The sequence below is a fragment of the Pleuronectes platessa genome, chromosome 7, assembly GCF_947347685.1.
Source record: "Pleuronectes platessa chromosome 7, fPlePla1.1, whole genome shotgun sequence".
NCBI classification, from domain to species: domain Eukaryota; kingdom Metazoa; phylum Chordata; class Actinopteri; order Pleuronectiformes; family Pleuronectidae; genus Pleuronectes; species Pleuronectes platessa.
This window is the reverse complement of record NC_070632.1, coordinates 16,497,217-16,513,454: the sequence shown is the minus strand read 5'-3', so window position 1 is coordinate 16,513,454 and position 16,238 is coordinate 16,497,217. Positions and strand designations below refer to the sequence as shown.

The 16,238-nt window shown below is 40.0% G+C and overlaps 2 protein-coding genes across 5 annotated transcripts; both read right to left on the bottom strand.

Annotated features, from left to right (window-relative positions):
• Positions 1-842: 842 nt before the first annotated feature.
• On the bottom strand, positions 843-9,714 carry ctdspl2a (CTD (carboxy-terminal domain, RNA polymerase II, polypeptide A) small phosphatase like 2a). Of its 3 annotated transcripts, none has more exons than XM_053426139.1 (13): positions 9,455-9,714; positions 7,633-7,844; positions 6,657-6,792; positions 6,370-6,516; positions 6,040-6,267; positions 4,839-4,935; positions 4,135-4,246; positions 3,950-4,036; positions 3,796-3,858; positions 3,628-3,707; positions 2,956-3,082; positions 2,769-2,864; positions 843-2,088 (listed from the first exon to the last, which is right to left on the bottom strand). In XM_053426139.1, the coding sequence occupies exons 2-13, from the start codon at positions 7,819-7,821 to the stop codon at positions 2,023-2,025; spliced, it is 1,428 nt and encodes a 475-aa protein (XP_053282114.1). In that variant the 5' UTR covers positions 7,822-7,844; positions 9,455-9,714; the 3' UTR covers positions 843-2,022. The 3 variants fall into 3 exon arrangements, with proteins under 3 accessions (XP_053282114.1, XP_053282116.1, XP_053282115.1); XM_053426141.1 differs by having other exon boundaries at positions 4,839-4,932; positions 9,455-9,713; XM_053426140.1 differs by lacking the exon at positions 9,455-9,714 and adding an exon at positions 9,242-9,416.
• A 508-nt stretch (positions 9,715-10,222) lies between these two features.
• sqor (sulfide quinone oxidoreductase) lies at positions 10,223-15,295 on the bottom strand. 2 transcript variants are annotated; one of them, XM_053426142.1, is made up of 10 exons: positions 15,136-15,295; positions 14,459-14,657; positions 14,142-14,312; positions 13,970-14,023; positions 13,683-13,877; positions 13,382-13,591; positions 12,951-13,134; positions 11,265-11,332; positions 10,982-11,160; positions 10,223-10,883 (listed from the first exon to the last, which is right to left on the bottom strand). In XM_053426142.1, the coding sequence occupies exons 2-10, from the start codon at positions 14,654-14,656 to the stop codon at positions 10,826-10,828; spliced, it is 1,317 nt and encodes a 438-aa protein (XP_053282117.1). In that variant the 5' UTR covers position 14,657; positions 15,136-15,295; the 3' UTR covers positions 10,223-10,825. The 2 variants fall into 2 exon arrangements, with proteins under 2 accessions (XP_053282117.1, XP_053282118.1); XM_053426143.1 differs by lacking the exon at positions 15,136-15,295 and adding an exon at positions 15,009-15,030.
• Positions 15,296-16,238: the final 943 nt, after the last annotated feature.

Genomic DNA, 16,238 nt, shown 5'->3' with positions numbered 1-16,238 from the left:
AATTTTCAGTTCGACAGTTGAAGCTCATTTTATTTATATATGAAGGTTAAGAGATGCTGCAGGCCTCACTATTGTTATAATTATAAAAATAATACTACATTTGACCTTTTAACAATTCTGAAACTTATTTCATTTGTTGATTGCTCTGATAAGATTTTGTGTAGAAATGCACAGCTTCTACTGCTCAGTGTGTGTATATATATATAATATGGAAGTATGACTGAGAATCAGTAGAGATGCTCTAACTACCGGCCTACTTCTTAGTAATAACATGTATTCAATGAATGTGACCTGGACTCAGAGAAGCTGCATTAAAAAGATTAGACAATTTACCAATAACAAACTATATTTGCCCTAGAATTAGCATATTACCACCAAATCAACCATTTTAAGACAAAGATATAAGCTCTTATTGTAGCAACTCAAACTCCTGCAGCACGAATCCACTTTTAAAGACGAAGTAGACACTGCAATATGGGTTATTACTTCTGTTTCCCCCTCAAAGATTTGTCTCTTGTATGTTGACAAGGTCATTAAAATCTACTCAAGGTGAACTTACATTTTTTTATCTTTAAGACGTAAGATTCATTATCTAGTGATCATGTGGAAGTGAAGTTATAACGTCTAAAGATTCAAGCTACCAGACAAATTGGTGAAGAACATGTGACAATGGTCAAAAGCTCAAACTCAAAACAGATGAGCGACCTTAGAACTGAGACTGTGATGCCAGGGTCCAGAGGGAAGGTCAAGCTCAGTCCTCTTCTCATATAAATGGTTTGCTATACAAGAACAATTATTACATACCCGAAGTTGTGCGTTTAAATTATCAGCAGGAAGCTCAGTCGTATAAAAATGTATTTATTTCGAAGGAAACCATTGAGTAACACTGAATACAACAGGAGTGATCATTCAATAGTCAAGAAAACTTGTGACTCCTACATCATAAAGAATCCCACATACAAGACGTCTTGGAAAACAAGATCTCGAAGCAAACATGTCGGCGATTTGCTGGTGCTACAATTTCATCTTTTTTTTTTCTCCCCACAAACCAAATAGGTGATGCACACCCGTGTAGAAAAAGTGACGAGATTTTGTTTATTTTATTTTTTTACATCAATTACAAAGGGCTGGATGTCAAAGTGCAAGATGCCTGAACCCCCCCTTCCCCACCTCCCTCACCTCCCGTCATCAAAGAGGACGCATTGAGATCGGAGATGGACTCTCTGATACAAATCTCCCCCCAAAAAATTATTGTTCCGCCGTTATGGCTTTGTATTCAGTTGAGACCCTCTTCAAGCTTAAAATACATTAAAATATCTTTTCAGAAACATTGTCCTTCCAAAGATAATTTTTTTTTAAACTGCACGTTAATACAGACGACTGCATGTAATGGAGTAAAGCATCACAGGAGAAACGCAGGCATACAAACAGAGAAGCAGCAGATCATCAACAACTTCAAACAAAACACACTAACAGTTGGTTGGTTTTAAAAAAGAAACCCGATCAAAGGATACATACTAAAATCTGTGGAAGTGAAAATAAAACGACTTAAAAACCTTGAAGAAAAAAAAAAAGATATATGTACATATATTTACAATTCAATAGATTGAATATTATACAGGTTTGACTGGCCGGTCAAGGTCAGGCTGAAACCAACAAAGTCCATAAAATCCAACACTGCATGACATTCAGTTTTGTCCAAAATGTTCCGAAGAGACAAAACACCTTAGAGGAGGCCGCCCTCGTCATGGTCACACTAAAAAGAAGCGAGTGAAAAGAAAGAACTCGCCGCAAGCAGGTCGCTTTGTTCTGAGGCGCGTTCGACTGCGTACGTATAAAAACATCCAGAACTTTTTGCCTCCAACATAGCGGCCAATTTTTTTGCATGGTTTTTAAAAAATAATGATCACAATGGTTATGTTTTCTTTGAAAACAAGACTCCATCAAATATATCCTTCAAGGAGTCTGGTTTGTTTTCCCTTATTTGATACAATCTGGAACTGAACGACGAACACGAGGTCCTCAGTCTGGAGGAAGGAGGTGGTGCAAACGAAACTGTTCTCGAATGTGCGGCCTAACGTCTTGGTTCTGTGACAGAAAGAGAGAGAGAACAGGTGAAATCATTTGATAAGAAAACTGACTTTTTGATTCAGCCTCATGTTTCTTAGCAGTATACTCAAGTGGGTTCATAATATTTTGTTTATATATTTATTCCCCCTCCCCCCCACTGGGCAGAAACTTCAGACTGCACTTGCGTTCACAGTGAAAAATCACGGTTACAGATAAATCCAGAAAAGTGTTTGGTTTGTCTGTCTTTAAATTTTCTAAACAATTCCATCTTCATCCAATTGACTTTAAACTTGTGCGAGTTGCCGAGGACCCGTGGAAGTAAAATGTCAACTGTGAAAGATTTGTTTTGTGACTGGTTCGCGCCGATGATGTTACAACTGGACAGGAAAGAAACACAGATTTCGTTTTTAAGTCAAATGTAAAAAATAATTTAAGTGATGTTCACCAACTTCAAATATAGAGTGAAATATAGTTTGATTCACTTCACAGGAAAAATAAAGTACTGATTTGTAGTGTTTGAATCTAAGAGACTTTGGAACCTAGACATGATAACGTCATGAACTACGAATTAAAATCGCTGCTCAGCACGGATCTTTTTCTCTCACATCAGCCGGCGATGTGGACGATTCATCCAGGAGGAAGTTAGGCTGTTAATCTAACTGGACAAAAGACAATATGTTGAAACTGAAAACACTTACCAGCTCCACAAGCTTCTCGAGGAAAGGAACAAGCTTTAGAAGTTCATTGTCATTTCTATCCACAAACCAGCTCTCTATAGGGATTCCATTGGAAAGCTGAAAAACACAAACATGATCGAGTATCACTGTGACACAAAAACCACACACTGCTAGAGGGACTATACAAGGTCTCCTTGGCGGTGTTTACCTGATAAGCAAAGGCTTGGGGTGAGTTGTCGATTATTATCGTCTTGGAAAGATCCCGTCCAAGAATGTTTAGGTCTTTAATATAATTTCCTTGAACACATACACAGTGCTCACGAAATAGCCGATGTCTGAAGAGGAAGAAAAAAATATTCCTGAGTAAAAATGTTTGTATAATACAGCTTTTTACATTAGATTTACCCAAACAAACATAAACAACGAACAAGAACCTCTGTGGTGAAGGGAATGAGGCTGACAAATAGTGGACTAAACTGAAATTAAATTTATAAATAAATGTACCAAACAACAAAGAATATACAAAAATAAGAATAATGATGAATCATTAAAAACATGGCCTAAAGCTGAATAAGCAGCAGAAAATTACGAAGACATGATGGAAGGACCAATCTCTTTATTAAGAATCACTAATACTGGAGATTTTTCAGCTTCTTTTTGCTAAGCTTGCACATAAAGAATATTTAAAACATTTCTGCCTAAGTCAGGAAAGAGAAAATATTCGACAACTTCATAATAAAACTAAATATGTGTTTAGTAATTTTTTAGCTTTTAGGAAACTGAAATCCATGTTTTTAAGAGTTGTTTTTCTAAACAGTGTATTGCAAAGCTGACAGGATGAACAACACAAGCCACTTCAGAGTCTTGTGATTCCACTCACCTGACCAACTGTTTCTTGGGATCCAGGATGTTGAGCAACTTGTCGGCGTAGACTTTCTTTGAGGCCGTGAAGAGAATAATCTGAAATTTGAACAGGCAGCATCAATAAATGTGTAATAAGTAAACTTGGTCAGGCTGAAGAAAAAACTGTGACAAGGGGACACCTCACCTCGTACTTTTGAGACATGCGCTCAAGAAATTCCCGGAAAAAGGGTCTCAAGCGAACATACACCTTCAGATTCAAAAAGAACAAAGGAAAATGAATCAGAGCTGCAAGAAAATAGAAACTTTTCTGTTTGTGATTTACCTGCAACAGTTAGTACCTGGTATATGACATCTTGAAAGAGCACAGGGAAAGTCAGTGCTGCGTCTTCAAGCTCATTCAAACTACAGTGAACCAGAGTTTCATCCTGACAAAAGAAAAACAGTATGAAAAACACATTCAATTCAGTTTATGTGAAATAACCTGGTACAGCACAGGAAACGTGTCAGTGCTGTCGGTTCTTACCAGATCTAAGACGAGAGAGAACTCGGGCGTGCTGCGGGTCTTTAAAGGTAACGCTGGCTTGCGTGTTAACTGCTCTTCTGTCAGCGGAGGCACATGCTTGATGAAGAAATACCTGGAGGCAGAGGAACCAAAAAGAGACACTTTATTTGTTGAAGGTAAAAAAGTCACTAAAAAGAAACACTTTCACTAAATCCTATCCACCGTGGGCCTTTTGACTGCATACTAGGTGGTAATGTGTATTATGTTGATGGGGCTTAATATGTTGTTTGTTTACACCGGTATGTCCTGTACATAGCGGAATTGACAATAAAATTGACTTTGACATTTAAGTCAGTTTAAAATTGTGTTGTCCTCCAGCTCAAATGTGAACAATAAGGGCAGGTAATAAAATACTTAATTTAGATATGATTTGAATACTTCAGGGTTTGAAAATATCTTATTATCATTGTATTATAACATAAGAACATTATCTTCTCAGATGAGTCAATCAACTGTAGGGGAAAAGAAAAGAAGTCCAGGTTCTGCTGCCATCTAGTGGTGAAATTTTCAAAAGGTCTGATCAGCGTGTGTTCAGAAGCCTGTGTATAACATTAAACCAAACTGTCTCCATTAGATTTGTATTTAACAGCAAATTTTGTATTGTTTTTCATAAATTACTGGTTATGATCATAATGTACTGGTTTAAAATTAATTGCTCTACTTACGGGTCAAAAACTTCCCAGTCCTCATCGTATGTAGTTTCAGGAGGAGCTGAGGGTAACGCCTGTAGGTAACCGCCGCCTGGCATACAACCAGGACCTGCTGACAGGAGTAGGAAGAATTAGTTCAGACGTCAGTTATATCTCTCCTTGAGTGTAGCTTTCATCAGTCCCTCTGAAAACATGACGCGTGTTCCTGAGGCTTTATTTCTCTATCACTCACAATAACATCATCTGATACAGCAGTAACTATTAAACATGGGATCCTCTTTTTTCACCTTCATCTCCCAGTGAAGCAATGTGGATACTTTCATCATTCTGACTTGGTTTCATCCATCAAACGCTCTCTTATACAAGTCATTTTTCCAACACCTTAGCCTTGATCTTTTATGTCTAAAGACTTCTACAGTGTTTAGTCCACTAAGTTCACTGCCCTCATCTAAGCCCTCACACAGCTTAGTGTTCTAAAAAACTTCATTCTGAGGTCGTATTAGTAGATTATCATATTCAACTATAGTTATTTCTTACTTTCTGAAAAGAACACAGAAGTTTCATTAACACTCCAGATCTCCATTGTTGAGCATAAAGCAGAGGTTACAACTATGTTAACATCTTTCAAACTGACTTGACTGACTGATGTTTCTATTAATTTGTTCACCTAGTTTATAACTACAAGGGCACTAGGGGGATGCATACGTTTTTGACCACAGTCATACACAAATTAATGAATATCTTGGGTCAGAGTTCCCCTCCTCCATCGTAAAGATTGGAAACGAACGGGAGGCGAAGGTTTGCCACTGAATTGTTTGCTTATTTGTGATCATCCTATTTTGCCATGTTACAGAAAGTCAATTCCTGGACCTGCCACCGTGATCCGTATCTAATCTAAAATGTAATGGGTTCCTTCTTGCTTCATGTATTTTCATTAAAATCATTTCAGTAGTTTTTTAATAATCCTGCTTACAGAGAAACAGACACATGGCGATGACATGGTGGAAGTAATGAGAACCGTCAGCAGTTGGCATTTGACTCAGGTTTGAACTGCTGGCAGTGAAAATAAAATATGCAATAAACTTGTAAGAGCAGGTCATGATGGTGCCTGACACATAAATGGTCCATCACATTAGCTGCCTCTGCTCATGCTCATGTCAAGAAAGTTTCCCAGCTTACAAGCACGAAGCTTGATGTAATGTTAGAGCCATCCTACCTGTTAACGGGGGCATGTCGGTTTCAGTGACAATCTCCGCTTGTTCTATGGCTGTGTCAGAGGAGATCTGAGGCCTCGGTGGCATCACGGGGGCGGTGGGACACGTCGTGATGGTCTCTGTGGACGTGAGAGTGCTGCTGGGCATTTCTTTAGCCTGCTCAATGTCCAGCTGTTTCATGATCTCCTCTGCCTCTATCGCTTGGCCAGGAGAGTCTGAACCAGGAGTGGCTTAAATGAGGCAACACAAAAGAAAAGAGCAGTCATTACAGTTGTAATCTTTCCAAAACGATATAGTTTGGGACATGTATCAGAGGATTATTTTTGCCTTACCGGTTTTCGTCGCTGGTGAGAAGAAGTTGAAGACGGGAGAGAAGATTGTTCCCAGCAGGGTGGTGCGTGTTGGGCTGCTTGCTGGCTCAACAGGAGCCTCTAGTTTACCATTTGGTTTAACTGGTTTACTGCTGCACGTCATTGTGTCTGAAAAATAAAGAAATAAAACAAAGACAATTCTTGAATATTAACTTAAATGTATAATTTTCTGTATATGGTGAGTTTTTTTTTGTAGCCAATCAACTTGAGAAGCTGCAGTCAAGCTGAACCAAATCACACTTCCTTACCTTTAGTTGGAGTTTTCCGGCAAACTCTGGAGACAGCTTTATTGGAAAGGCCTCTAGTCTGTGGTGTTGAAGTGATGAGATTGCTATCAGCACTACAATCGATACGACTCCTCTTGGCTGGGATGTCCTGCTCAACCTGTGGGAGGAAAAAGGGATGGACAAAAAAAAAGAAGGAAAAGACATGAAAATGTCATCGTAACTCTGGGAAACTGTCACTATTTACTAAACAACAATTGTTAGCAAACAAGAACACACCAAATTTCTCTCTTTACATGTCACAAGTCACAGGACACAACTTTCAAAGTTGTCTGATCACTACTTTGTTTGCGGTCATTGTTGTTCATACAACATGAGGCGGGGGTCACACACCACACAATCTTTCACAAGGAGAAACTTTTGACTATTATCTGGTCTACAAACTATGTTTGCTCACAAATACATGCACACAAGACACCTGGGGTTAAGTTTATTGACATTTGGCACTTGGAAGACGGAAGCGTTGAAAGACTGGGATCCAATCACGGATCTTCTGGTTAAATAAGAAAAATTCAGGCTAAAAATGGGATTCACTTTGTGAGCAAGAAGTTTGTGTAAAAGTGACCCGGGAGATTAAATTGTCAAGAAGGACTGAGGTGCATGTCTGAAAGGACCTATAGACAAAGGAGAGTGGGAAAAAGATTAGCTTTTTAGATAAATTCTCAGTATGTTCTTGAATTTGTACTGTCGACATAAGTTTGACTAACAATTGAAATAAGCACAAGTGGCTAACCATTTATTATCATTATATGCAACAGCTGCCAAACTGAAGAGGTTTACAGAAGTCTGCTGGGAAACAATGTTGGTTGTGTTTGAAGTTTATGGATCTCAATGTCTACAAACAGGGAGTGTGTGTCTGTGTAATCTTACAGCGTATGTTCACGTTAAGGGAGTACAAACTAAATTGCACAAGAGCAGCGGTGGATCCAGATGCACTCACCTTGACAGCATTTCCACGTATGAATTTCTTTATCGTGGAGAACAGGCCTGTTTCGTTCTTCTGCATTTTACCTCGACCTCTCACCGAGGATGGCTCCACTTCACAGTGTTTCCGTTTGGCCGGGGTTGGGTTGGTTCGACGGCCTAGGTTTGGCTGCTGAGGAGCTTTACGCACTCTCAGCCTCATCATTCTCCACCGTCACATAGAAAAAGCTGAGGAGGAAAAAGAAAATCAAGACAAATGTTGATTGAATATCTGAGATAATTTAAGAGAATCAATACAGAATGACAACATTCAATAAACAGCATTGTTTTCACACGTCCTGTTTGTGTAAAAATAAGTAACACTTCAATATAATGTAGTCAAGTCACCTTTAATGTCACCTAAAAAAATGACCACCAAATAGAGCCAAACATAGGTAAGAAGTCAATCAAATTTTCGAGTTATTGTCAAATTTACAATTATACTTAGCAAAGATCAATAAATAATCGTTCTGTATTTTAAAAGTCACAGACAAAATAAATGCACAACTGCAAGATACAGCACTAATAGAAATCCTTTTACCGGTTTGATACCAAACATTCCTCAATGTCACAAGTTACGATTCCTGCTTTTGCTGGAATGTAAGCGGTTATGTTTGACTGTCTGGTTATAATCTTTAAAAGGCTATAATTTCAATGCACATTCAGTTTGTAATATTTAGCAAAAAACAGTTCTGTTGAATAAAAGCCAAACACACAGCCATTCCACCAACACAAGTACAGAAATGAATTAAAACAGATTGAGTTAGTGACTGAACAGATCTCAGACACGGCAACAGAAAGTGGATAGTTAATGCAGATACAGATGTGACTATAAAAATTAAATAAGAATACATTGAAATTATAAAAATAGCTGGCATGGTTTTTGAATGACCTCAAACAAACAATGTGGAACACCTCTGAGCTCCAGTCTCTAGTTACTTGTCAGATTGTGAATAATCACAGTGATATCTTCACTGGTGCCTCAATACATTCAGTCACGTCAGAGCCGATTGTCTGAACCTGATGATCAAATCAATTAAAATCATCTCATGTTTGGTTGTCACAACAAAGTTAAGAGTTGACGTCCGTAGCAGATGAGTCAGACCTGTCAGTGTACGTGATAAACACACTAACTCTGAGGTATGAACATTAGATGTGTTCAAATAAAGCTGGTGTTTTCACATTTGGTCAATAAAGCTACATATTTGTAAGGTAACTGTATTTAATCCACATGTGATGACCTCACAGCACCGCCGTCTATCGTTATGTAACATCGGACAGGCTGCATTAACAACAGCTAGCGCTAGCATTAGCCACCTGCTGCTATCAGCCGTCACGGACCACAGCGTCTACCATTGTGAGCAGCTGCGGTTCCACGTGTGTGTGTGTGGCCGTAATTTCCGCTAATGTCAGCGGTCAACTGGGATCAATCACCCCGTGGACCGACTGCTGTCAATGGGTTCCGTGGTTAGCGCAGGAAGCTACAGTGTAGCTAGCTTCCAGGCTAACAAAAAACGCCAAAGGCAGCAGAAGCAAAGCGGTGACAGTGTTCACTTCAGTGCCCACACCTGTCCCCCGTGACATACATGGTTTTAACACGCACACGACCCACGAATCAATTGTTAGTATGAAGCTTAATGAGAGCTAGCCCGCGCGGTGGCTATTTTGTTTGCCTCCATAACTATGCTCAGCCATTAGACTACGCCCCCTTCGCTAGGCTAACGTTAGCCGCTATGTAGCAGCGGCGGAGGACGAACCCTTTTCTTTTTGTTTACATGTTGACGTTGTTTGTTGCCTACCGATGACCCGGAAAGCTCGCGGACCCCTGCTGCAGCGTGGTCGGCTCTCGGCGGCGACCGTGGCGGCCCAGCTGGTAGATGTCGGGCCGTGGTTGTCGCTGGCAGCGGTGTGTCGCTCGGTGGCTGGTCACAGATCAACCATGTCTTTGCGTGGACGCCATTTCCCGCCTCTTCACAAACACAACGCAGGAGAATGCGACACGCGCGTCAGGGAACCAACGTGGCGGAGAGCGGAGGAAAATGGCTTTAGAGCGCGAGCAGCTGCACCGAGGCTCACTAGCACAGCAAGTCCCTGCTGGTGCTGCGGTGGGACTGCACCTTCACACTGGTGCACCTGCAGCCCCTGGTCCATGATACATGGAGTGCATGATCTGTTTTGTTTTTTTCATTCATTTTTTTCTAACTCAAATCGCCATCATCAGTTTTAACATTAGTGTGGCAAAGAACTTTTGTGAATATAAATCACTTTGTTATTGTTTGTGTGCTGGACAGTTTGTGCAGAGCTTTTTAGAAACCGTCTATGGTGCAGAGTCAAGTTAGAAACCTTTGTGTTCATCCTACCTAGTTCATATGCAGTGGTGTTTTTCATAAAATGAGGCTGAATTTGCTTTGTTACTGGTTTATGTATAAGTTGGAATGATTCACTGGGCTGTTGTTATTTTTTCATGAAATTGTAATTATAGATATTTCTGAGGTCTGTTAAGCAATTGATCCAACTTTGGACCCAAGTTCAAAACTTTTCAAAATAAAAGCTATATAATAGTATCGTTAGTGAGTGACTTATTTCTTTATTAAAAAAGAAAAGATGCCCCCTGGCTCTGCCTCTGGTACATGGTCAAAAAAGTAAAGTTTTAATTTGTGTCTCTGCCTTAATGGCTCAGCTGCCACATGGATTCTCTGAAACACAAAGTTGCATTGTCTTCCAAACAACACGCAACAACAAAATGTCAATTTAGATCTAGGCTCTGCAAGGTGAATTTCATGACGCTGAAACAAACTGGCTGCCTGGAAAGCAGTATAATAATGAATTAATCAAAAGTCCAACCAAAAATATAAGTCAGCAGCTTATAATAAAATAATTATTACAGAAAAACAAACCCTTATGCACTATATCAATAACGATATTGTTGTTATGATATACGATTTAAAACACCATTAAGTACAAGGTCAATACTATTCTGAGTATATATATTTATATTTTTCAATTAACAATTTAGGATGTAGGATTACACTTAAATCACTAAAATCCCTTATGGAAAAATAATAAATATTTATCCATTAAGGTATTATGAATTTCATGCTTTCTTTTTTCACACTAGAAATGTCCTATAAGGAAACGTAACTCTGAACTTGTAACACAACAATGAAGTTTCACTTCATCCCGAGATGAAAGAGTTTCCTGTATGGTCCTGGTCCACCCCACAGGCCCCTTATGTGAGAGAAATTAAGAGAGAAGTAGCAAATGTGTTAGAATAATTCAGTACTACAAGCTCTCAATACGTTATTGCTCAACCACAGTGTAAATACCTGAGAAGCCCATGCCAATAGAGATGAGGCATTACATCAGCTTTCATGTGGTACATTGATCGTCTTTCTTTGGCCTGGTTGATGGGGAATGTTTCCAGTGGTTCTCCGTTGTAGTCGAACTCTGCCAGCATGACGGTGTTGTAGCTCGTAACCAGTGGACATGACGTGTAGCCATCATACTGTTAACAACGTCACGGATCATGTTTTAGCCCATTTTGTAACAGACACTTCAAACAGGGAAGTTATAAAACAGTTCAAAGTTGATTTTTATGTTTCACCTCACCTTCCTGTCTGGCTTCTCATTTTTCAGTACTTTGCTGATGGTTCTGTTCAGGATGGCAGACTGCGCAGCTACAAATGAGAGAAAAGTTTTAGAGAAAAAAAATCTATAAATGTTTCCTTGAGGGAACATAACAACACACTGAAACGGACAGATTCAAATACACCACAGACATAGAAGAATGCGGGAATCAATGGCAAAAATTTATCATGGAAAATAAAAGCCACATTTGACGTACAATGACATTGTTGTATGAAAACTGTTTTAAAGGATTTTGGAACGTGTCAAGGGAGGGTAATGATTCCATGTTTAGTACTGTCTTGCAGCTCATTTCACGTCTATGGTTTATAAAAGAAAAATTCAGATTCACCAGCTCTGTGCAGGTAGTCGGGACATAAAGGAGAGTAATGAGAAAAGAAAAGTAATTTGTTGGTGAAATATTTGTTTTCTAAAACGCCTCATTTGATAAGAATAGACAGTTCCACAAAATAATTGCAGCCCGTGGATTGACTGGGACTATTGGGAGTGAAGACAGTCCTGGCCTTTGATTGGCTGGAGGGTTAATGTGCTAACTGTGATTGTTTATTTTTTTATGATGAAAATAAAGAGTGAGGAGCACAATAGTCTTCAAGCATGCTCATACTCCAATCCCCGGATCTTTAATAGATTAGAGAACTAAATTCTTCTGTTTAGTTACCACTACAAGAAGAAAGTTTCAATAGAGATTTTAAAACAAAGGATCTGGAGTGTCGTTTGTTTTGAAGTAAGCGTCAACTAGATGTTTTGACTGTAGTTTCAGGGAGCTCTTCAATAAAAGGACAGAGCCACACTACTATAATTCCTTGTTATTATTCTGCTCACATGACAGCAGCTTTAGACCGCCATAATGTTGGTTCCACACCAGAGAGAAAAGCTACTTCTTATTATTACTCCTCAAAATCATACTAGTGGGGCTGTATGTGAAAAGGGAAATGTCAGAGTCAGTTTCTGTGGACACTTTCTGAATAAGTTTTCCTCCCAGCCCCCAAGTAAAATGTCAGAGCAGCCCACGTGAGAATACAGAAGGAAATTGTTGGAAAAATTCACAGTGAGTGAGTGAGCATGTTGATGCCTGTTACAGAGGCATAAGCGGAATTTTTTTGTTGATATTTCTGGAGCCATTTTGTAACAACAATCTCTAGCTGCATTCTTTATATGTGGAAACAAACTCCAGAAAATTCCCGGACCCAATTTTCCAGACATTTTCTGGAGTTCATGTCTGAAAGAAAGGTTATGTTTTAAAAAAAAATAGTTTGCGTAATCTTCAGTCCCCATCAGAGGCCAAAAAGAAGAGATCACATCTGTAGTGAGCTCACTGAAATACAACAATGAAACCTACCTTTGTTAGAACATGAGTTAAGTAGGAATGTTCGGCATGTTACTTTGTATACACTAAAAACTTGAATCGGTATCTTAACGTTCCAATCTGTTAAACCACTATGTTAAAAGCAAAGTGAACTTGAGACTGATGAGTTGGGAGAGTCAGTCAATCTCTTCATTACATGTCACAGGGTGTGGTGCACTCTTTTATAGATCTTGTGTAAATAGTTGGTTGTGTAATTCACCCAAATTCATTAACAGGACGCAGCAACAGTGTACTTTCCAGTAATGTGTGGCTGCAATGTTCAAACTTGTGACACAATCACTTACCGACAGCGGCACCAGTTTTGGACGTGGGCAGGTTGGTACAGTCTCCGATCCCAAACACATTTGGATACGTCTTATGTTGGAGATTGTCTTTGTTGACATCCAACCAGCCGACCTCATCGGCCAGTGGACTGCCTTTAATCACCAAGTTGGGTCCCATTGGTGGTGTGACGTGAAGCATTTCATACTGATGAAGAAGAACAGTGACGGTCAAATGTTACTACTCTGGTCTCTTCTCCTAATTTGTCAAGTATTTAGGTGAAAATTGAAACAAAAGATAAACTAGTATGTTGATACCATACAGACACTATACAGACAAAAGACTGCATTATTATTTCAGGATTTAAATAGAAAGCAAATGACAAACCACAGAGGTAAGCAGTCTATACAACATCTTATTTTAAGATAATGAGGAGGTACAGTAACACAAATACCTCAATGACATTTGTTTCTCCGGGTTTGTCAAGGTTTTCAAAGACAGCTTCCTGTTTGTCTGCCCGCACTTCAATCAGGTTCTGCCTCAGGTTCACTTGTAGGTCACGGCTTTTCACAATCTCCCACAATGCGTCAGCATATTTCTTGACGCCAAACAGCACAGGGAGCGATGTGTTGTATATTATATTGGCCTCGGCCCTTTTTCCTGTCTTGAAAATAAACATAAAAAGAAGTCTTGATGAAATCTGAGAGATCGTGGAAAACAAGCAAAATCATTGTTACATCCCGAAATGCAAGTACCTTCCTGAGAAAGGAATCTGTTAGGTACATGATCTTCTGCGGCGCTCCGGCACATTTCACAGGAGTATTTGGGAAAGAGAACACGGCGTTGCCCCCTTGGAAGTTCTGCAGAGCCGTCCATGTTTTCTCCACAGTTTGCACTGAGTAGTTTGACCCAATCTTTGGATGGTCGAACGCCTCTGGTAGTCCTTTGATCTGTGTTTAAGAAAACCATACGTTTCCTGGGACACAAGTGCAGTTGTAATTACTGTATATAAAGCTGCAATAGACCAAAATCATTCATTCACCTTCTCGAAATGCAGTTGTAATCCAAGAGCCACAATCAAATACTCATAGGAGATCTGCAATGTGAAAGACAGATGGTCGGCTTCAGTGCAAAAGCCAGTAGATGATCATTGAGCTATTTTAAACCTTCAATGTGTACAGAGCCATTGTTATAGTTCCCTAAAGCAAACATACTTCAGTTCCATCCTCTGTGCAGACAGTATTGGTGTCTGGGTTTATTTCCTGAACTTTAGATTTCACCCACTTCACTCCAGAAGGCATAACGCTGGCAGTGGGTCGACCGGATGAGGCTAGAGATTTTGCACCGGCACCGACCAGGGTCCATATTGGCTGATAGTAGTGCATCTGGGGAAAAAATTCAAAAGAAAGACTTAAACAGCAGTTTGGTATGACAGAAGATTGTATTATGTTTTCTACAGGATATATGAAGGCAAAGTTTTATACATCGCAGTTTGTATTATGGTCTTGGGCACAAACTAGCGGATCCTTGCCTCGCTGGGCTCTACGACGGCGACGTTCCCGGCTCCCATCATCCTCTTCATCCGGGCACTCATTGTGATGCCCCCGGAGCCTCCCCCGAGCACAAGCATTTTGTAGTGCTCCTTGGCAGAAACCCGGCTGCTGGTGTGAAAGTTAGAGATGGCATTGGCAGTGGAGCGGCACAGCCTCAGACGACCCAGAGCAGCCATTCTGTGTCCAGACAACAAATGCAAGTCATGCTGGTTGGCAATGAATCTTGTATATAGTTGTCTATGAGTAAAAAAACTGAACTTACTGGTTTATGCTCAACACAGGGAATTACTGGTTATCACTATGGTATATAAGTGACTTTATGATTAAGTAATATACGTGTGACATTCAGCACACACCTTAATATCTAGTCAGCTGTCATGTGCTGATAAGGAGAGGAGGAGTTTGAGTCAAAGGACTACCACAATAAAAATAATACTGATCATTTTAAGGAAAATACTTATTTATACTGAGCTTGTTTTTTAAACAAATACTTATACTCGAATGAGACGTTATGGATCCAAATCTGACCTTTACTTCTGCACACTGCGTAACAAACACCCCCGAGCCTGCGTCACATGCGTAGACAGCTTTAACCTGATATTCAGATCGAGTTTAGGACGGAGACGTGGACTGAGGCCACTTGTTTGACACCCACCTCGTCTCCTCGTGTAGCTGCAGGCTCAGTCACAATCCTGTCAGGAGACTGCAGAATGTGTCCAGCCTGCTTCCTGTCCTCAGCGAGCAGGATTGTCGCCGTCCGCAGACACTTCAACCCGATGTGAACTTCCTGGAACCGGGGGAATGAAGGAAACGAGTTGTGTCGGTAAGTGTAGTTCAGACGCCTCGGCCACGCCCCCCTCCACTATCTGAGCAATCGAAAGCCTCAGATTTAAACACATCCCAGCTATATAAATAAAAAAACATCTCATCTGTGTCACTCCTTCTTTCTGTCTTTCTTCTTGACAACTCATGTCTTCAAGATTGTCGGGTGTGTTACCGAGCACCCTGGGAAATGTAGTACAGAGGGAGAACCCCTAGATTGGGTGAATGGCATGACTGCTTCCCAAAAGTGAATCACCGCCTGGTGGCCGGCTGCAGTATAGGTTATAAAGCCGGCCTCCTCTTTTTTTGTGAAAAAAAAAGAAAAAAGGACATTACAAATAACTCAAAAATGGTTTCCGGCATATGTTCAACTGTTAAATGTCCTGGTAATATTGTTTTTAATTAGTTAATTGATGCTATAGGAACCGTCATGTCATGATTGACAGCTGAAAGTGATTGATTGAGTCCCCCGATCGCTACCGTGAAGACTCTGGATCCTTATACTATATGTTATCATTATTATTATTTATTAATTTCTTTATTATTATAATACTTCTGCTACTACCACCAGGGCCGTCGCTGCCAATGTTGGCGCCCTAGGCGAGTTTTCAAATCGGCGCGCCCCCCCCCCCCAACATACACACGCAAACTGTCATGCATCCCCAAGAAGTTTTGGACTGTATACAGATGCACACAGAGGCAAACAAAATTGTAAGCTATAAAAAACACTAAAAAATATATATTAAAAAATATAAAAAGAGTCTGCTGAAATCAGCTGTACCGATAGCACATCATGTCATGTCGACAAAAATAAACATTAGTGATGTCCATAATCGGGCTGATTCTTACTTCTATATTGTTCTTTCTTCTCCTCCTCTACTTTGCGGTGCTTTCTGAATTGTGCACCTGATAATTTAATCTTTTTTAAGAGGGAAG